Here is a 21,404-nt window from a genome sequence, read left to right as displayed (position 1 = left end):
TGCGGCTCTGATGGCTCGACTGAAACACTCTCGTCCTGAAGCACGTACTCTGCTGCTGGCAGGCGCATCTCTGTTGTGGCCTTCTCGATGAGCTCTGTTCCTGTCAACCAAACCTTGAACGAGGATGGATCTCGCATCAAAGCCTGGGTCTCTGGGGTCGACTGGAATCCTCTGCCGAACACTATGAGGGCGCCTGCCATCTTGTCGTCGAGGCGCATATGACCCACTCCTCGGGGGAGGGGTTGGCACTCGACGTCGATCATCATGGTCGAATCGGTGATCATACTGCTCATTCCTCCTGTACTGATCATGTTGGCCACCACGTCCCTCACGCCTCGTGGGCGATCTCGGGCTGTGAGCTGACTCGACTGTATTTGTTGCGACAGACCGACTGTGGATCCTATTCCGCGATTGCGAGACTGCGGAATTCTGGTCTCCCGCCGCCTGGAGCAATGCTCTAATCTGTAACAAGCCCCTTCCCGCCTCCGACTGGGAGGGCTGAATTGATTCTGCTATACGGGCCGCAGCGGCCAAATTCTGAACTGGGGTTCGGTATACATGCGTCGGCGGGAAGAGCTGGCGTCGACTAGACTCGGGAGCCCGCCGACATGCTTGCTCGTCGAGTGCTCGCTGAAGATTCTCCAATCGAGTGCGCTCGGCCAAGTTGGCCAAACGTGCGTCCTCCAAGGCCCGGGCCTCGGGGGTCTCTCCGATGATAGGAGTGCGGAGCGCGTCCATGTTCCGGCGGCGAAGCTCCTCTCGCTGCAATGACGTGAGAGGTTCGGGGAGATACTCGTCGTGGGGATGCGACGGATCGCCCCCACCCGCGCCTCCATCAGTGCGAGGGAAACCAGGGGGACTGTGTGCTCCATCGACCGCCAGAACCTCAGCCGCTGGATCGCTGCTGTCGCACTCGGATGCGGTCTCCACGGAGCCAGTTGACAGATCGAACAGGCCGTAGAGGGATTCGACGGGCTCGATGGCCGCGACTTGCGGGGCTGCTGATTGGCGGGCCACGGCGTGCCTCACCCACCACTGAAGTCTTGACCGACCGGAGCGCTTGCGCTGGTGGGAGACAGGGCGGGGAGACGATACGGGAGCCGACCCATATTGGGTCGACGGTTGCCGCAGGAGGACGCCACGAACGCATGCGTGGAAATGTGTCGCACCGCGGGCGGGGAGCGCGTCGATGTCGAGCGGTGCCTCCTGAAGCCAGGCGGAGTCGTCGACGATGAAGGTGAGCGCCGAGACGGATCTCGCAGTCCTCCACCAAAACTCCGCAAGAAAACATGATCAAAGGGATCGAGAAAAATCACAACTTCTCCAACTAAGCGCTAAGATTCCTGCCCCACGGTGGGCGCCAACTGTCGTGGTTCTAACTCTGACAGTGATGTAGGGGGTGAGTATGGAGAGGCTAGATCCTAGCTATTGGGAAGTTGTTACACGCAAGGTTTACGAGTTCAGGCCCTTCTCGGAGGAAGTAATAGCCCTACGTCTCGGAGCCCGGAGGCGGTCGACTGGATTATGCGTGTATGGATTACAGGGGTGCGAACCCTTCCTACTGAGGAGGGGGGTGGCTTATATAGAGTTCGCCGACCCCCTCCTGCCCTCAGTAATGCAGGGTTTTAAAGTACATTCAAGATGGGGCGTTACTGGTAACGCCTCTATTAAAGTGCTGTAATGACCATGAAGACTACTTAACAGCTGACCGTTTGCCTACGGAGTGACTGTAGATCTCCTGGCAGTCGAGTGAATAGCTTCATGGTCGAGTGGTAGCTTCTTGGTCGAGTGTCTTGAACCCGTCGAGTGAAGTACCTTCAAGTCGATTGATGGGTGATTTCTCCCAGGGGTGTCCTAGAGTAGGACTCTTCGGTCAGGTCCGTGTCCCTACTCTAGGTACATGTCTTCATCAATGGTAGACGAGGATGTGGTGGTGCATGCATATCTGGGCGATGGCGACCGTGGGACGAGACCCGGCATGAGCGCGGGTGTACTCGAGGTCGAACACGACCACCTTGTACTTCTCCTCGGCAAACAACAGCTCCATGATGTGGCTGGAGTGCTCCACCCAGACCGGGTCATTGGTGTACACCACGGAGAGGTCCATGAACCTTCTGTGGGTGTCCACCACGGCACGCCTGGTGAACTGATGCTCGTCGTCGGCAGCCGCTCGGAGCGCCATTGGAGCCGCACAGGATAACCTCTAAGAATTTCTCGTGGTGGGTGTGCTTCTTGCAATGGTGGGGCGCGATCGAAAGGTTGAAGAGACACAAGGGTAGGTTAAATGGATGTTGTAATAAATGGGGGCCGGCCGGCCTATAATCTTCACGTCTTGTCACGGCGTTCATAACGGAGGATTCAAGTGCACGCTTGACAACACCGCACCGCATGCGTGAGCTCGAATAGGCACCAAATGTATCATCAGTGAGCCTGTTCCCGTGCTACCGCGCTGTTTACTGCGCAAGCTTCCCGCCCGGCTAGTTTGGCCACGCGTCGGTGGAATGACTTCGGTGATAAGTTTACCCTTGGGTGATGAGGTCAAAGTTACACAGAAGGGTGATGATGGACACTCGAGATAATTAATTCTGCACTCTACAGTGCAAACGGTGGAAGAAACCAACTGTGTGCAATAATGTCAAAGATCGCAGTCAAGTTAGCTATACAGATTGTGTGCTGTGAGATCGTCAAGGTAAACTTATTCGAGAATGGTTAATAAAATCTAAGACCATTGCATATTAAGGTCAAAATAGTGCTAGCAATATAGGAGTCTCATACGATGCCATTTCAATGATTGTACCACAAAAGCTTGAAATGTTACAAGGTTCAAATTCCAGAGTTATATGGCTCAAATTCGAAGATTACAAGGTTCAAACTGATATTAGATATGAAATTCAGCTCATCAGCTGCAAACGCTCTCGCTGATCCGCTGAACATGGATATCAGAGAGGTTCAAACTGATATCACTGCTTCTAAGTCTGGCTTCGAAACGTCACAATTTTTGCAAAGGGGTCAGCCACTGAGAAGTCATGTATGGGGTTGACATGATGACTTCCGATTACTCTGTCATCTGAAGTTCCAAAATGAAATTCAGCATTTTTGGAGCCTACCCCATTCTGCCGCAGGCGCCGGCGCTGACCAAGAAACCATTCATTTTAGCGAAATAAATGTAGGGTAAACCTCATTTCCTTCAGCACCCTTGCTCTAAGAACAAAGAACCTGGCAAATATAATCTCCTGTAAGGTCCCTCAGTAGGAGTTCAAAGTAATTTCTGAGAGATGTAGATCTAGGCATTCGACGTGACTGTTATATTGTATCACATTATCCACCACTGGGCCTAATCTTATCTGCAAAAGAAGAAAACGTGTTAGTGCCTACATGCAGCTTTGAACAGTACTACAGGCCTAGCTATTTGGTTTGTAGGATTTGTAAAATGCACTAACATTCCATCTTCGATCTGACATGATTCATGGGCATTTGATTACATTCTAGAAAAATGTAGCCTTCTTCACAAGAGGTTGGAGTGGATGAAAAGTTCCCTAAGAAAACTAGTACACATGAATCCAAAGGAGAAATGCTTATTGATTGTAACCATATGGATCAAGCAACCAATATGGGGGGACATGTATTTAAAGAAATCCTCCCAAAGAACATTCAGAAATCGTAGTACATTGTCATTGTAAACTTGGAAAAAGGTGTCACAAATTGAACTCCCTTATGGTTAACATTTAACAGGAAAGGAACATCACCTCGATATATAGCTTGTCCAGGCACGGAAAGCATCTCATTAAACTATCAACTTGCTTCATGTCGGGCCCGATAGATTCTAGTGCCAAGACCTTTAGTGTGCGCAGTTTCGGGGTCAAGCTTGTCAGAATCATTTTCTAAATGATAGACGAACAAACATCTTCAAAATTACAAATAATGTTAATTTGTTGAAGGAGAGTTAGAAGGCGGCTGTTGTACCTGAACGGGTGTGGATCCAATAACACGTTCGGCGTATTTGTCAGACGAGTAGCCCACCACTATCAATTTCTGCGCTGAAATGCCATTGATTCTTGTTGGACCTTATTGATCAACTACAACTAATCTCTCAAGTGTAGGTGTGTCCTGGATGACCATACCATGGTCCACCTTTTGTGATGTCTTCCTGCTGCACCAGCAACACACATAAATAGTCCAGAGAGTCATGGAGGTGATGTGGAAGGTACTCAACCCATTGATTGCCTGAAGACGAAGGTACTCGAGTGCAGTACAGCCACGGAGCAGGCGCTCCATGTCACCCTTCGAGAGGTAGACGACGACAAGATCGAGGTGCTTCAGTCGTCGTAGAATAAGAGCGGGCGCGTCATTAAGGGGCAAGAAATGGCAGTTCCTGAACTTGGGGATGCACAGCGTGGGCGCGAGGCAGAGTGAGGACGTTGGCAGCGACTGCATATGCCCATCATCAAAAGTGAGCTCCTCGAGCTGATCTAGGGCGGGGATCGGAACCAGTCGTCAAGCTTGGCTCGGTCCTTGCCGTTGGAACGGAACTTACCCATTCTAAGGCCTTTGGTTGGGCCAAGGTGACTGCCGAGGATCTTGGAGAACGCATCCAAGCTTTTGCGATAGCCATGGCAGAGCTCGTGGGTGTCGATGAGGTCGAGAGGGCTGGAGTTCCGTAGGGGGCACCACCGCCGGGAAAGGAGGGTTGTCCGCGCCCCATATTTGATTGGGAGGAGGGAGATGATGACTCTCAACATATCATCAGGGAGGCTGCTGATTAAGTCTAGGCCTGCTAGAGTCGCTTGCGGTTCAAGCTCGCCCCGCCTCCGCTTGTTGGCAGCCCCGTTCTCCACCTCCGGAGTCTCCTTGTCAGCGGCGCTTTCTGTTAGAAATGGGAATACATGGAATAGTTAGTTAAAACAGGGCAATAGAAAAGTGTATTGGTAACTAGAAGTTGTTAGGTAGGAATATAGTAAGAAAAGGGAATAACAATTGGTTGCTTAAATACTACCCAATTCATTTGACATTCCTGGGTAAGTCAACATATGCAGATAGTTGAAAATAAAACTTACTTCGAACAAAGTCTGGATGGATTATTTTGTCGAGGAAGTTAGCATATATCTCATGACCAGGCCCTTCTATGTGCAGTGCAATATTAGTGCCAGCTTTCAGTACATACAACTTTGCAATTTCATTCCAAAAGCCAGTGCCAAAATAGGAGTCACCACGTTCATCAAGTTTTACAGTAGCAACGATTGTAAATCCATGGTTTGTGTGAAGTATGACATCTGTGGAGCCTTGATCTATGTAAAGGGAAAAATTGTGCACTACATAATCTGTTGCAAAGCGAGGGATGTTCTGCAGAAAATGGTAGGATTGTTAAAGAAAATATGGTAACATGCAAATATGGGCCCAAATTGAAAGAACTGTACAGCAGTTGAAACCGAAGGACAAAAATCTATAATTAAACAGATAGGGTAAACATGATGTCATGGAAAAATGAGATTAATCGAAAGAACAATACATCATTAATTTGCCTAATATAGAAAGAAGAGGGGGGAAATCCCCTTTGATGTATATGGTGCATGTGGCACCTTTTATCCAAATGTAGCAATATTTAGAATATGTTCAGGAAAGTAGGCCATGCCAACCGATTTAGGGTGAGATTGAACATACGGTGCGCATCCTCAAGTTATCTGGTACGGTGAGATCGAATCTCTGGTGGCGGTTGCAAAGTCCTGAAGTGTCGGTGCACTGTACATTCTATGAATAAAAGAAAACCCTCATATCTGCTCGAATAAAAATGAATTCACGGAAATTTCCGCCGGGTGATTAAAGGAGGCAGATGAACTGGGATAAGAGATGAGATAATATCTCATTAAATTAGTTAACTCGTCATCCATGAGAAAGAACCCTCAGGACGGCAGATTCCCCAACCGAGCGGAGCTTGGTCGGCCGCGAGAAGCGTCGAGAAAGTCGATGGTCATAGGCGGCGGCAAGCGGAAGTGGGAAAATGCGGTGGGCTGTGCCGGCAGCCTGGTGGTGGCGGCAGGTGTCAAGCTAAGTGTTTACCGCCACGATGAGGATGGCAAGCGGGGTGAGGGTTTTTGTGACGTGGGGATGGTGAGGGTTTTCTTTTTTCTTTTTTGAATTGGGTGGTGAGGGTTTTCTGTCCCACAAAGAATTTTGAGGGCGACGGTTTGCTAGAGCGAACCGTGTGTGATTGATGCAACAGGCAAAATGAAAGTCATTGCACATGGTTCCAATTTTGGGAACCGTGTGTGATTGACGTACTACCTCCGTTTCCTGGTTTATTGGTCCTGCTTTGAAATTTTTACCAAATTTTGACCAAATATTTAACATACTCAGACATAGATAATAAGCGTACACGTACATATGAATAGTTCAACCATCATTAAGCATACTCAAGCGTACATAGTTCGATCCATCCCACATCTCATCTCACATGCGGCCGGCACGATCCTGAACCTTCTCCAGGTACTCGGCGTACGCGTCATGCGCCAACCTGCGAGAATACTTCTACCTGAAGGAGCCAACGGCCCGTCCTCTTGCATGCGCCAGAACACTTAGATACGCGTCATGAAGCTTGTGGTTGCAAAATGGGCATCCATAGTCGTCGTTCCAGGTCCTAATACGCCTGTTATGCACTCTCGCATAAAGCTCCCTCAGGATTCGCCTCTTGTACCTCCTCTGGGCATCTTCATCCTCGATGTCCACATTGTCAGACAACACCTATACAAATAGTAAAACAAACTTGGCATCAAATCACTGATTACATGCCGTGAAGTAGGATTAGGAATTTATGGCTATTTATTTATACATATCCAGAGATTATGGTTCGATTTTTAAGCATAGTCGTATATGTACAGACCAATCTTGAAGAAAATAATGGCACAAATATATGTCGGTCATTCAAAATCAATTGTCAAGTCCTGCCTAGGAATTATTAGCATGAACACTAACCCTAGTCGGATTACTAGCAGAAATCATTTGCACAGATGAAGCAACTAATCACTTATCACCTGTACCATTCAAACAATCAATACACTACACGGTTCTAACGAAACTTACTCAGATTTCATGGATTGGGAGAACATAACCACATGATTTCTATTCCAAAAAGGGGGAGGCAGGAGTAACTAGAGAAACCCTATGATCTATTTAACACATAAATGGGTACAGATGACTAACCAGTTGTCCGTCAACGTCGGATTCGTCACCGGAGTGGCCGTCGGAGTCCTCGCCGGAGTGGTCGTCGGAGTCGGTGTGGAACTCCACCTCCGGCTGTGGAAGCTCGACACCGTCGATGACGTCACAGTGCAGCAATAACTCGCCGGCGGTGACGGCAACCTCTGTCTCCATCTCCACGCCGTGCTACGGTGCTTTAGCAGCCCCGGCGTCGCCACTCCCTCCGATGGGGCGCTTCGGGGGCATCCTCATACACTGACGGCTTTGAGGACTGAGAGGATTGTGTGTGCGTAGCGAGGATGGGAGGTGCAGCCGCTTAGGCGCACCATTAATATGGAGTAGTGGGAGTTGTGGGAGAGAGGCGGGCAGCGGTCAAACCAATGGCTCGCCTCCCGGTGAGCCTGCGCACCGGACTACTGACATGCCTACCAAAGTTTCACACAGCTACTCGCACGCCTCTCGGTGAGCACGCCTCCATCAATTCACACACCTGCACGCACGCCTCCCCGTCTGCCTGCGCAGTGGACTGCTCGCATGCGTCCCGTCAACTCACGCCTGCTCGCACGCCACACGGGTCGCACGGCGGCACGTATATTATTTTTCTATTTGGATGATTAATGTTGCCGCTTTATTACTTAACTGAAGCATGTCACGTATCCATTATTGGTCTAACACTCACGGTTCAAATAAATAATCCGTTTGGGATATTGGTTCCCAATTATTAATAATCTCCCGTTTGTAATTAGATAAAGATTACATCAAAAATGGTCTCAAATTTGACAAAAAAAGTACAAATGCCAGTTTGTATTGGTGTCCATATGACAACACGATAAGTTTCATGAACTTCAAATAAGTTTTGGATGTACTAGAATATAAAAATCAAGATTCTCAATGTTTGAAATTTGTTGCACGGGGAGTAAACATGCACCCAGTGAGACACATGTGTTTTTGCAATCCATTTAGGTGCACTGTCACGTGTGCATGTAGCTCATGTTTAATTTTTGCAAATTATACCTGTAGAAAATCAATCAATCAATGTACTAAAACGTCTTAATGATCTCTGTGTTTTTTTTGAAAATAAAATGTCCCTCCATTGGTAACATGTATGTTCATCGCGGGATAATTAATTTAACATGCATCGTAGTTGCGGTGGATTTGCGGTGTGTGTGGGGGTGTGTGCGTCTGGGCTGGCGGGTGGCTCGCAGTACACTAAGAGTTGTGAACCACCGTGTGGGTTGGCCATTTTGTTAGGCAGGCCCGTGCCACATCAGAGTCGTGAAAATCGTTATTTAAAACATTACACGACCCTTTCATACATAAATGTTTTGGCCACATGCAGTCGATGGTTGTCCTACACGACACTCGATACTCGCGTGTGACGCTTTCTGTGGGCCCGCGAGGTTCGTCGTCCATCACTTTGACGAACAGTCGGTAGTGAGGTTAATTTGACCGGCAAGGTAGAATCTTTTTTGTTTGTGTTATGGTGGTATATAGTACGCGTCGAAGAGGTGGGAGGGGACTAACATATATACTATACGTACGCGTCCATGAACAAGTACACCTCACTCAGTGTCGGGAGTTTTTGGTTACCAAGGCACGTGCCACATCAAAATTGTGAAATTGGTTATTCAAACATCACACAACACCTTTTTGGGCCACATGGATATCCTAGCTAGGACACTCACGTGTGACGCTTCCATCTGTGGGCCCACGAGGCCATCGTCTGTGCATGCATGCGTCACTTTGACCTACATCGGGAGAGGTTAATTAATTTCACCATCGATGAGGATTCTTTTGGGTTGTACATATATTACGGCAGGAGCATATAGTATGCGGTGAAGACGGGGGAAGGGGACCATCATATGTAGTACGCTTGATATGAACCTCACTCTGTGTGGGTGCATGGTTTACGGTTTTTGAGGCATGTGGCACATCAAAGTTTTGCATTTAGAGTATTCAACATATATATGTTTGGCCCACATGCAAAGCGGTGGTGGTTGTCCTCTCGCACCCACTTATGTGGTTATCAGCGATATCGATGCTTTCCATCTGTGGACCCGCTTGGTCCGTCACTACTTTTTGCCTGACAACAAGAGAGATTAATTTGACTTAGGAGGGGATTGTTATTTTTGCTCTGGGATGACATGCATGATACAGTTTGAACACACACACATGCATGTGTATGCATGAATCCCTCCCATCGTGTCGAAGTGGCTAGTACAACGACACATCATGAACCGATCTCGCTCTGTGTGGGGAGCTAGTGTACGATTTTTGACACACGCGCCACATCAATGTTGTGTATTCAAACATGCATGCACGCATCACCGCCATACATATGCATGTACTGGTTGCCTTCGAATGATACACTCCCTCGCGTGGTTATCGGCGACAAGCCTATATATTCGTGGGCCCGCGTGGACATCCATGATCACCTTGACCAACAACATGATAGGTTACCATGGTGGATTCTTCATTTGGTTCATGTTATCGTAGTATAGGTCATGGTGAGATTCAGACCTAATTAAGTTTGAGCACATATACTATGCATGCATGCATGCATGAATCCCTGTCGTTGGCTTGAAGTGCGGTGTAACATACATATGCATCATCAACCTAACCCTCACTCAGTGTGGGGATTTCAAGTTCGAAATCATGGTGCCACATCAAAGTTTCTCCATTGTTACTCACAAACACACCTCTCCATACATATGTTTGGGCCACACGCATGCAGTGGTTGTCTTCGGGGACTAGCTACTTGCGTGATTATTGGCGAGCTAGCCCATCTCCGAAGTCACATGGACGGCCATCACTTTGACCAACAACAAGAGAGAGGTTGTATGACCAAGGTGGATTATTCTTGGTCCGTTTTACGATCCATCTTGGTGAGATATATGCCTCTCTAGCCCGCCGACTGAAAGTGTGTGTGTGTGGGGGGGTGCTACTTTGCACTTTGCTAGGTGAACCTCAGATTGGGGGGGGGCATGCATTCATAGCTTAGGATTCCCTTCGCGGCGACACGATGGGGGTGGGGGCCTGCAAGCTACTTCGCACTTTGCTAGGTGAACCTCGGTTGGGGGGAGGGGAAGGGGGCATGCATTCATAGCTTAGGATTCCCTTCGTGCGGACACGTGGGGGGGCTGCTAGCTACTTCGCACTTTGCTAGGTGAACCTCGGTTGGGGGGCATGCATTCATAGCTTAGGATTCCCTTCGTGCCGACACGAGGGAGGGGTGGTTGCTAGCAACTTCACACTTTATTAGGGTGAACCTCGGTTGGGGGGCATGCATTCATAGCTTAGGATTCCCTTCGTGCCGACACGAGGGGGGGGGCAAGCAATATCGTCCGCTTTGCGAGAGAGGTGCCACATCGATGTTGCATTTGGTATTTGAAAATCAAACCACCATTTTGATACATAAATTTGGTCCACATGCAAGTGTGTTCGTGTTCTGACCCTCTCCCGCGCCATTTTTCGACAAATGTATGAACATAAGACAAGTCAAATGACGCACCAGACACGGTTCACTCAAACTAACCGTGTGCCACACCGGTGCACCTGTCACATACACATCCGCACACTACATTGGGCTCCACGAGGCTCCCCCTCTCAAAAATATCTGCCCGACTTGAGGGTTTTTCTATTTCATAACACATGGTTGTTATCTCCTGACCGTGTGCGATGTTTCTTGTTCCCAATCCCGCCTGCATCCCTAGAAAATATCTACCCGCCATGAGAGATTTTTTGTTTCATAACACACGGTTGTTATCTCCGGACCGTGTGCGATGTTTCTTGTTCCCAATCCCGCCTGCATCCCTAGAAAATAGCTGCCTGCCTCGATGGTTTTTCTATTTCATAACACACAGTTGTATCTCCAGATCGTGTGTGATGCACTATCATCAAAATTTTCAATAGCTCCGCATTTCACTCCCGCATTTGACTCCCGCGTATTAAAATTTTCAGTACCCGCGTCATTTCCTCAAACACCCCACGCCACCCCCCTTCACACACACACACACACCAAAACCTCCTTGGGCGTGCGCGCACACACACACACACCCTCCCTCGCTCGAAACCCTAGCAAGGTCCCCGCCGCCGCAAGGCCTCCATTGTCAACATCTGCCAGTTTTCCCGTGCAGCTTACCCACCGATCTCATACTGAGGCCACCCGGACTTTCTTAGATGACACCTGCCAAACGCCCCCTTTCCCACAGATCTCCATCCCCATCCCCACCCCCCACTCCAGAGCATCGCAATCTAAGCCCGGCTATGCTTCCCGTGCAGCTTGAGGAGCGACTGGCCCAAAAGAGGTGTATAGCGGTCTCTTCGCCTGACGTCGCCGAGGAAGCTGACTACCATTACTGGTGGCAGGCACTCAAGCAGCGGGCTAGAGTATGCGGGCATGTCTCGGCCACCTGCTACGACATCGAGGTCAGTGACAGCGACGGCCTGAGGCGGGCTATGTCACAGGTTAAGTGGCCCACCCCCAACCCCTTGGGTTCAACCGCCGTCGATCTCATCCATGGCCCCGCCGCTGATCTCCTCTGGCTCGCTGTCAACAATTTGCCATTCTACATCGCCATCGAGCCCCTTTTGTCATTTCTTAAGGACACGTTCTGCGACGCTGGCTTGGGATCCACAACTTCCAAGTCAGACCTCATCAACGGCGACCATGAGGAGGGCACCCTCTCCGGATCTTCCAAGGGGAAAGAGCACATCTGCTCTTCCAAAGGGAAAGCGCCCGTCTGCGACATCAGGCAGGCACCCTACCGCCATGCTCTTCCAAGGGGAAGGAGCCCATCTGCGACAACATGGAGCGCATCCACGGTCCGTGCTCTTCCCACGGGAACGAGCCCATCTGTGACAAGTGAGGAAACCCATGATTTGTTTATTTCAGTTGTTCACATTGTGATGCTCTATATGTGCAATTATTTACTATGCCGTACATTTCATCAATCCAGTTTTAAACACACCGATAGGAATGCATATATTTTCTTGCTGTTAAGCCTGTTATAGCTAGCATATGCCTCTGTTCGGTAGTTTGTAGTTAGCATATGTTCAGTTTCAAATGCTATCTTTGGTTGTTCGTAGTATGCCTTGTTCATTCAAGTTATTCACAACGTGATGTTCTATATGTGCAAGTATGAACTATGCAGTTCAATTTCATCAGTACTAGTTTCAACAATACCACTATGAATGACTACATTTTGTTGCTGCATCTTGTAGTTAACACGACTTTCCATTTCTATTTAACCATAACCAGTGTACTTAGACCGGCATAATACCAGTTTGAATGACTATGTTTGCTTGTTGTTAAATGTTAGGCCTATTGCTGTTAGTAAACATTTCCACTTGTTTTGCTTTACTAGCGTGCTTAAACCTGCACACTAAAGCTATCTTTTGGAGATTATTTTGTTTGTCATGTATAATTTTGGTTGATGTTTAGCCTGTTGTGCTTAACATGCTTCTCGATGTACCTACACAGGACAATTTTGGGAATGATTGTTGTTTTTCATCAAGGTTAGTTTCATCCCATGGCTTATATCTGCTCACTATTCAGGATATCGGTAGCTGGTACCATATAGGCTAGCAACTGATAAGGGACTAATCAGCGAATTGGACTTTTAACTAAATATATCTACAACCCATTTTTCGATAGGTTAACTAGGGCCATATGTACTATATTTGAGGCTACATAGCAACATGCACTGTACTTAATGCCTAAATATGCAATCCTAGGCTACATAGCAACAAGGAAGAGTGTTACATTAATGTTCTAATGATGTCTAGATATACGCAGAAGAGCAGTAGCAGCAACAACAACAACACAACCCTGTTTGGACACTCAACTTAGCTAGAGGTTAGAGTTAGTTTCTAGCTCATTACGAACCTTGAACTAACTCCATCCAAAGAGTAGTTTGGATGGAAGGGTTAGATTGACAATAAATGCACTAGGAGAACTAGCTCCAATTAGCACCTCTTGGGTTGGATAGTTTTTTTGGGTGGGTTATAGATGCAACTAGCTCAAACTAGCCCTCATGTTTGGATATACTTTAGGGTTATTTGAGCCCACACTAGCTCAAACTAACTGTAACCCATAGATACAGCAGCAGTTAATCAGCCGATAATTTGTAAGAACGAACTAAAATCCTTCCGGCCCATCATATAAGATGTTAATTCATCTAATATGTGAGTATATTGGATGTTATAAGATACTCCCTCTGTCGTGGTTTTGTCACGGCAGATGTCCTAGAGAAAGTACTTAGTCGTGGAGCCATCACGACGGGTTAGCTTAACGGGGTTAAAGCGGACAAGGGACACAGAGAGTTTATACTGGTTCGGCCCCATGCGGTGAAGGTAAAAGCCTACGATCCAGTTGTTGTGGGATTGCTTGTTTCGATGACCAGGGAGCGAATACGCTTTTCCTGGGTCTCGATTTGTTGTATGTTCCCCCTAAACCGCCGCCGGGCCGTCCCCTTATATACATGGGTTGATGTCTGTCGGTTTACAGGGTTCTGAGGCCGGCTCATAAATGTGTCCGGCCCGAACTCTACTTATTACTGCCTTATAATACAAGCTTACATATCAAGGTCGGTTTATGACTACAGGCCTTAATCCGCCTTTGGGCCCTCGGCCTTCATAAAGCGCCATCATCTCTGTCTTCATGGGCTTCAAGTATAATAACTACTAATAGGGATAACCCGGCCTCTCCTGGCCGGTTTACACCCAGTAGTAATATCCCCAACGTTAGGCCCCAGATTGATTTGAACTGGTTCATGTCAATCCTCAATACTTGAGAAAAATTATTCTTCAACACCTTCGCATAAGTCTTGTAAACCGCCACAACGTCACCTTCCAGGTCCATGATAAATCGCCATGACGTCATCCGTACTTAAAGATTTGTACATAACCCACCTTTATTAATGAGCCTCCAACAATCGAGGCGACTGAGCCGTCATATATCCCATTTTTCGGGCTCCTCGCTTCTCGCGCCTGCTACTTATCCATTCACCTTATAAATAAGGATGAAGGGTCCTTTCACTTTTCCCCTTCGTGCCCCTTCGCATTTTCTTCTTCCTCACGCCGCCCGGCCATTGGAGCTCTGCCGCCGCCGTCGACCTTCGCTTCCGCCCCAACGACGGCCGCTGCATCAACCTGACTATACCAGAGATACGCGGCGCTCCACCGCTGCTCCCTCAGCATCAGTAAGTTCCTTCTTTTCCTCGCTCTAGATCCAACATTAGGGTTTCAGTGTTCATCGGAGTTTATTGAAACTCCGGCGCCGTTCTTCCCTGTTCTTCTTATTAGCACAAATGACTAGCTTGGATCTGATACTTCTTGTGCGGCCGTAGCCATGATCCCCTTTTTCCTTGTTGGGGCATCTCCTTTATATAAAAACTCATCTAAACTTGACGAACTTGTTCAAGCACTTGAAATTAAGTCTGAATATTTTCTAGTTTTCTGTCATTCCGCAGATCTGAAATTTATCACATCAATCTGCGAAACTTGTTTGTCCTTCACTTAAGTACTTTAGAGTTGTACCTTTCATACCAATATAGGTGGTTTAGCTTTGAAAAAATTCTAATCCGGTAGGTACCATTTGTCCCCTCTTAACCGCCGATTCATTTATATTTGCATCTTCTCCATCATAAGACTCCGGCTTGGCAATATTAGACTCCGGCTTAGTAATGTTATACTCCGGTTTAAAAATATGCATACACCTCTTCTTTAACTTGTATCGCCTTTTACTTGTTCCATATAACCTTAAACTGGCAATAACTTTGTTTCAGTTTCCCTTGAGATGGCCAAACAAGTCTATGAATGTAACTGGGTTCCTTCCTGGGTCACTGAAGTTGAGTTAAATACATGTGTCGCAACTGGCTCTTTAGCCAAGAAGGAGGTCATCCACTGGAGGGCCCCCGGTCCAGAAAATCACCCTGAAGCCAAGGACAGAGAAGTAGTTGTTTTTGTTGACCATCTGGGTCGAGGCTTTAGCCCTCTTGGTGCAAAATTCTTCTGAGATGTGCTCGCCAGTTTTCAGCTCCACCCTCAGGACATCGGTCCAAACTCTGTGTCCAACATCTGCCATTTCCAAGTCTTTTGTGAGGCTTATCTTCAAGAGGAGCCCATAGTTGAATTGTTTAGGGACTTCTTCCACTTAAACCGTCGCATAGATTTCACAGATGGACCCACTACTGAGCTTGGCGGAATGGAGGTTCAAAAGAGGAAGGAGGTCAGCTTTCCTCACGCCAAGCTTCACAGTCACCCCAAGGAGTGGAACCAGACTTGGTTTTACTGCAAAGATACATCTCCAACTGATGAAAATCCCTTGCTGGGTTACCGCCCTCACCGTCTCAGCAATACACATCCCTTTCCTCAGAGATTGACTTCAAAGGAAAGGGCCAATTATGCTCCACAACTGTCAAAGCATAGAGCCTTTATGGCAAACAGTTTAACGGGTGTTGACTTTGCTCGTTGTTGGATAACTTGGAGCATATTGCCCTTAAGCCGATGCCCCGGTTTAATGTGTGAATATACCGGAAGCTTGAAGGACCCTCAACGACACATTGATATCCAGCTTACAGATGCTGAAGTTACTGAGGCTGTGAAGAAGATGCTGACTGAACCGGAGGCTGTCTGCAGCGAGACCGGATTAAGTCCCTTCTGTGTTTCCAACAAACCTCCAAAGGTAAAGGTCAAATAACTTTCCTTTGTTTTAACTTGCTCCTTTCAAATATTCTCTGAAAATCTTGTCATCTTTGTCAGGGCGATGATCCGTTCTAGAAGAAAAAACCACAAGATAAACCGGCGAAACCGCAAGATAAACCGGCAAAGCCACTTCGCCCGAAGACCAAGGTTGTTAAAAAACCTGCCAAGAAAAGGACCACTGCGTCTTTCGAGCCAAATGCAGATGGCGATGAGGTTAATCCGGACTCAGAGGTAGAACTTGACTCTCTTGGTTCATTTTTCATACATCTCATTGACAACGACTATTATCAGGATGACGCTGAAGGCAGTCAAGCTAAGGACATTGAGGTAATTATTCTTTCCTCCGATTCAGATCCTCTGCCAACATCAAAAATCTGTCGAGCAAACCAGAAAGTAAAATTTTCTCACCCCTTGCTCACTTGGACCCAAACTTTCTTTTGAAGATGCAGCAACACGAAGCTCACCGCACAACCCGGCACAGCGGCCAGGTAGTTACCTCTGCTGGTTTACCGAACACTCCGATTCGGAAAAGCCGATCAGAGGTCTCTTATACTCTTGATACTTCTTGCCCCAAGGCGGGTTGTTTCCGACAGCCTCTTAATCCGTCTGATTCAAATTATCAGGGAACACCTCACTCATCCTCTGGCAAATCAACAACCACACAGCTTCCACCCCTTAAGACAGTTCTTGGGTGAGCTATGCACTTGATTTTATCCTTGATGTGTTATTTTTGCACTGTACTGATCTTCATGTTTCTTTTTCTCAGTGCCAAGCCTAGACCCAGCAAGAAGGCTCGGTTAAACAAACCGGTTGATGATAATGTGGTTGTTGAACTGGAAAAGACTCCAGATCTGGAAGAAACCGATGCTGATGCCATGCTTAATGATCCGCCGCCTCAAGACCATGACTTGTTTGCTGAACAAGTAGAAATTGACACCACAAGCCATGCTGACAAACCGACCAGCCCGGTCCGACCTGATGATAAATCGGCCAGTCCAGCTAAGGCTACTGATAAACCGCCAACTCCAGTGAGGGCTACTGATGATAAAGAGGATGATGTTATGATCACCGGCGTCAGCCACACCGCTCCTGGCAACCCGTTCGCTTTATCCAAACATAGCGCCAAGGATGAGCTTGTTGCTATGGGCAAAGGCAAATGGAGCGCCGATTTGTCCAGCTACGCCCATCTCAATGCCCAAGATATTCACTCTGGCTTCTTGAACCGTCTGTACACCAGTCGCGATTATGAAGCCGGTTTAGTAAATCTGATGAAGGAGCGATATGAGGTAATCACACAACTTCTCTTATGTCTAATTGCAAACATCAACTCTAGTAGCCCCCAAGTGACGGTTTACGATGTCAATCCAAACCGGGACTTAGTAATAACTTCACTTTTGCATGTTTAGCCTCCAGGGACCGGGTTATCACTTTAAGATGACTTGGTATTTTGAAATTGCAATACTGTATATTTCACTGATGTAGCCCCCAAGGGCTGGTTTAACTTTTTAAAGATGAATCAGGACTGTAGAAGAATTCCCATATCAGTATTTTGAGCAAACATACATTAGCCCCCAAGTGCCAATAGTAATACTTGTATTGTGCTTGGGACTTGTAGAAATTTCCGAGAACAAGCAAATATGCATTAGCCCCCAAGTATCAGGTGCATAACTTGTTATGTGTTTGGTACTTCAAATATATACCGTCAACTCATAATATGTCTGTTTCTTATAGGCTGAGCTGAGCAAAAAGGAATCTCAAATCGCCGATCTGCAAGAAAATATCAAGTCCCAGCAAGCCAAAACTTCCAAGGCAAAGGATGAACTGTCTAGCGCTTTAGCCACTATGGAAAAGCTAAAAGAGAGTTTTAACAAGGAGCGGGCGGATTGGAACACAGAAAAATCCACTTTGCAGAAAAGAGCCGGGGACGCAGAAGCAGCTCTTAAACCGGTGGTAGACGAACTAACTGGTGTAAAGCGGCAAGTACATGCTATGACTGCTGTTGTGTTCGGTAAGCCTCCGATCTTTAAATCCTCATCATATCATCTCATTAATTGCCGATTTACTAATGTTTGCAACGATATAGGGAACTCGCATTAGCCACCTGGGCTCTGATGTACAGAAGAAGCTAAAGGCTGCCTATGCTCTTATAGAGCAGTTATATACCGGTGCGCAACGGATTATCTGCACCACTTCTCACAACAAACCGCCCCCAACTTTAATCAAGGAGACCTTAGAAAGGATGTCAATGCTGCCTGCCCGGGTAGAAGAGTTAAAGAGATCTGCTGCAAGAGCTGGTGCTCTGACCGTGCTAACCCGGGCAAAATCATGGGTGCCCGATCTTGATCCGGAAGATGTCAGCAAAGGCTATCCGAGCTTGAAAGAAGACGGATCAGAATTTGGCAATGAGGACCTCCGAGCCATAAATCGGGAAGTACGTCCGCTGGCTTGCCAATTAGCTGAAGAAGCTGATCTTTCACATTATCAGGCAAGTTATGATGTTAACAACAAACGGATGGCCGCACCAACTCCTGAGGTTCAAAATCTCATCCCGCCAATTTGTAAGCACACTTATGCCCCTGACATTGAACCGTCCACCCTTATAAGCGACGAAGCTGTGTTTGAAGCCCTAACTGGGATAGACTGGACAACTATTGACTTCCAGCCACTGGGTAGAGACGAAGGGGATGATCCGCAGCCGTCAGGTCAAGCTGGAGCCGAATCATGATCCGAAGGCCGGTTTAGTATTCCACGTGCTGCAATGCTTATTGAGAAAAAATTATCCTTTTGGGAACTAAAACGCCTTGTAATAGGCTAGTTAAAACTCTTGGTCTATTATGCCTTCGTGCATATTTATTTGTGCCTGACACTTGTTAATCCGCCATGCTTAAGACATATTATATTCATAATCCGTAGCGATTTATTCCTACACACAAAAAGTTGATAGTGTCCTGGCGGTTTACCGCCAGACGGGTCATGATACCCAGATATATAGCCAGGGTTTATAACCAAGGTTGTGAAAAGATAATCAAATATGAAAATAATTGATACCTGTGACCTTGAATCACAACTTTGGATGACCCGTTGCTAGTGAGGGTGATAACCCCAATCTTGAGTAATGATAACTCCTTTCATACCATGCCGGTTTATGATAAAACCGTGCCAGGTTGTGATAAACACCAGTTTATTCAATGCTGGCGACCTAGAGTCGAAACTAGACCGGGTTAAGAAACTCCGGGTTATAAGTGATTACATACTGACGACTTGTAGTTGACAGCCTAGCCAGGTTGATGAACACCGGTTTGTCAAAAAATATCCTAAGTGTTATCAAGAGAGAGAAAAACTTGGCAAAAAGCAAATGAAAACTTGTAGTCGAGGCTTTTCACGGGCTGCCAGGCCCCAAATTCGAGGCTTTTCATGGGCTGCCAGGCCACTGAGTTAAACCATTTTGCGAAGCCTTTTAAGATGGTCCTCAATCCTTAACCAATCGTCGTTTTAACTTGACAAGTTTAGGGTCTTATCAGAGTAACTTGTCAAAGTTCGACGGGCCATACCAGGTTTACCTGGGCGGAGTGACTTACTTAAAAAGGCAGGCTAACCCAGGGTTTTAGGTGTATACACCAGGCTTCCAAGCCGTGGCTTGATAGCCTATTACAAGTCTAGATTCTTTGTTCATTGCGACAGCAAAGAATCCCCAAGTAACATTTTGAGCTGTGCTCAGTGGGTGCATATGTTTGAGTTGTTCTTTTGCAACACTCTCTTTGGCCCCGAAGTAATTTGGCATTAAACCGATCAAGAGGTGTGACTATGGTTCAGATACGACCAAGCCCCCAAGTGATTTTTCTGGTGGCCTTGTGCCGATCAAGAGGTGTATCTTTAGTTGAAGTACAACCAAGCCCCCAAGTGATTTTATAAAGCTTTGATAAGCTGAATCAAGGGGTAAACCGGAAGCCGCTTTACAAAATAAAAGCCCCCATGTAACCACACATGATGTAACAAAAACAATAGATACCCCGCTTTAGCTGAGGCTTCAGTTTATCATATTGATCATAATATATACATTGCCATATCTATGTACATAAGCAGAGCATATGGCTCAAGTATAATAGGGCCAAAGATGAGTGATATTCCACGGCCGGTGGGTCTCCTCCTCTGATTTACGTGAGTCTTCGTGCTCTCGAACATCGATTAGGTAGTACGACCCGTTGTGCAGATTCTTGCTGACCACAAAGGGTCCTTCCCAAGGTGGGGATAACTTGTGCATATCCGTCTGATCCTGTATGAGTCGGAGTACTAGATCTCCGTCTTGAAAAGTTCTGGTTCTAACCCGGTGGCTGTGACAACGATGCAGATCTTGCTAATAAATCGCCGAACGGGCTGCTGCAATGTCACGCTCCTCATCTAACAGGTCAAGTGCTTCTTGCCATGCTTTCTCATTATCAGCTTCGACATATGCCGCCACACGGGGCGAGTCATGACGGATGTCACTACGGAGAACCGCCTCCGCTCCATAAACCATGAAAAAAGGCGTGTAACCCGTTGCTGGGGATATTACTACTGGGCGTAAACCGGCCTACCTGGGCCGGGTTAACTTCATCAGTAGTTCAAAGGTGTTAAAGCCCAAAGAAGCAGATAAGGGCCCAAGGCCTGTAGTCGGCTTAAGACCTGTAGCCGTAAACCGGCTTTATATGTAAACTTGTATTGTAAGTTAGGAATAAGGAGAGACCAACCCGAATACGAGTATGAACCGGTGATTGGGACTCTGTGAACCGACGGGCGTCACCCGTGTATATAAGGGGACGACCCGGTGGCAGTTCAAAGACAGACAACAACAACTCAAGACTTAGGCGAAGCTTGTTTGCTCCCTAGTCATCGAAACCCCATCAATTCCATCACAACTAGACTTAGGCTTTTACCTTCATCGAAGGGGCCGAACTAGTATAAAACTCTCTGCATCCCTGTGTCCGCTTTAACCCCTTCAAGCTAACCCATCGCGATGGCTCCACGACTAAGTCCTTTCACTAGGACACGTGCCGTGACAAAACCACGATAGTTGGCGCCCACCGTGGGGCCATTGCACGATGGTTTCATGTTCTTGGAGGGCCGCTTTGAAGGACTCGAGGGCTACGCTGCGTGCCGGATGACTAAGAGTCGTCGCGGCAAGCTCTACATCGATGATGCAGGCTGGGGCCTCGAGGCCGGCTTAATTGAGTACGGGTACCGGGTCCCCTTTGGTGGCATACACATTTTCATCGGCAAGATCGGTGAACCGGGCCCTGAGCCGGACATCTACACCGACCTCGTCGAGACGGCTCAGCGAGCGCGATCTGCCCAGGTTAAACCGGCCGTGAAGCGTGCCTTCGTGGGAGACATCCATGGAGGAAGTTATGAGGATAGATCAGAATCTGGTGGCGAGACCGTCGTTTACTCCGGCAACAAGTCGTCAACCGGAGAAACTGAATCTCTATATCAGCTACAAGATGGCCGGATTGGGGGCTGTTCCGATGGTG

The 21,404-nt window shown here is 47.4% G+C and overlaps 1 protein-coding gene and 1 pseudogene across 1 annotated transcript; both read left to right on the top strand.

The window, feature by feature from the left end:
• Nucleotides 1–15,397: 15,397 nt before the first annotated feature.
• Nucleotides 15,398–17,330, top strand: LOC147974952 (uncharacterized; annotated as a pseudogene).
• Nucleotides 17,331–17,739: 409 nt separating this feature from the next.
• LOC147974951 (uncharacterized) lies at nucleotides 17,740–18,622 on the top strand. Its single transcript, XM_087519579.1, has 2 exons — nucleotides 17,740–17,904; nucleotides 17,981–18,622. Exons 1-2 carry the CDS (start codon nucleotides 17,740–17,742, stop codon nucleotides 18,620–18,622), a joined length of 807 nt encoding a protein of 268 aa, XP_087375705.1.
• The last annotated feature ends 2,782 nt before the right edge of the window (nucleotides 18,623–21,404 follow it).

This window comes from Triticum urartu, chromosome 4A, assembly GCF_056163025.1.
Source record: "Triticum urartu cultivar PI428250 chromosome 4A, HENAU_Tu73, whole genome shotgun sequence".
Lineage (NCBI taxonomy): Eukaryota > Viridiplantae > Streptophyta > Magnoliopsida > Poales > Poaceae > Triticum > Triticum urartu.
The sequence above is the reverse complement of the archived record's forward strand: the minus strand, read 5'-3'. Positions and strand labels throughout refer to the sequence as shown.

What these genes read in the sequence shown, in the direction of transcription:
- LOC147974951 (XM_087519579.1), top strand. Translation starts at nt 17,740, where the DNA reads ATGGAAAAGCTAAAAGAGAGTTTTAACAAGGAGCGGGCGGATTGGAAC. An exon ending in CTATGACTGCTGTTGTGTTC is followed by an intron (nt 17,905 to 17,980) that starts GGTAAGCCTCCG and finishes GCAACGATATAG; the next exon opens with GGAACTCGCATTAGCCACCT.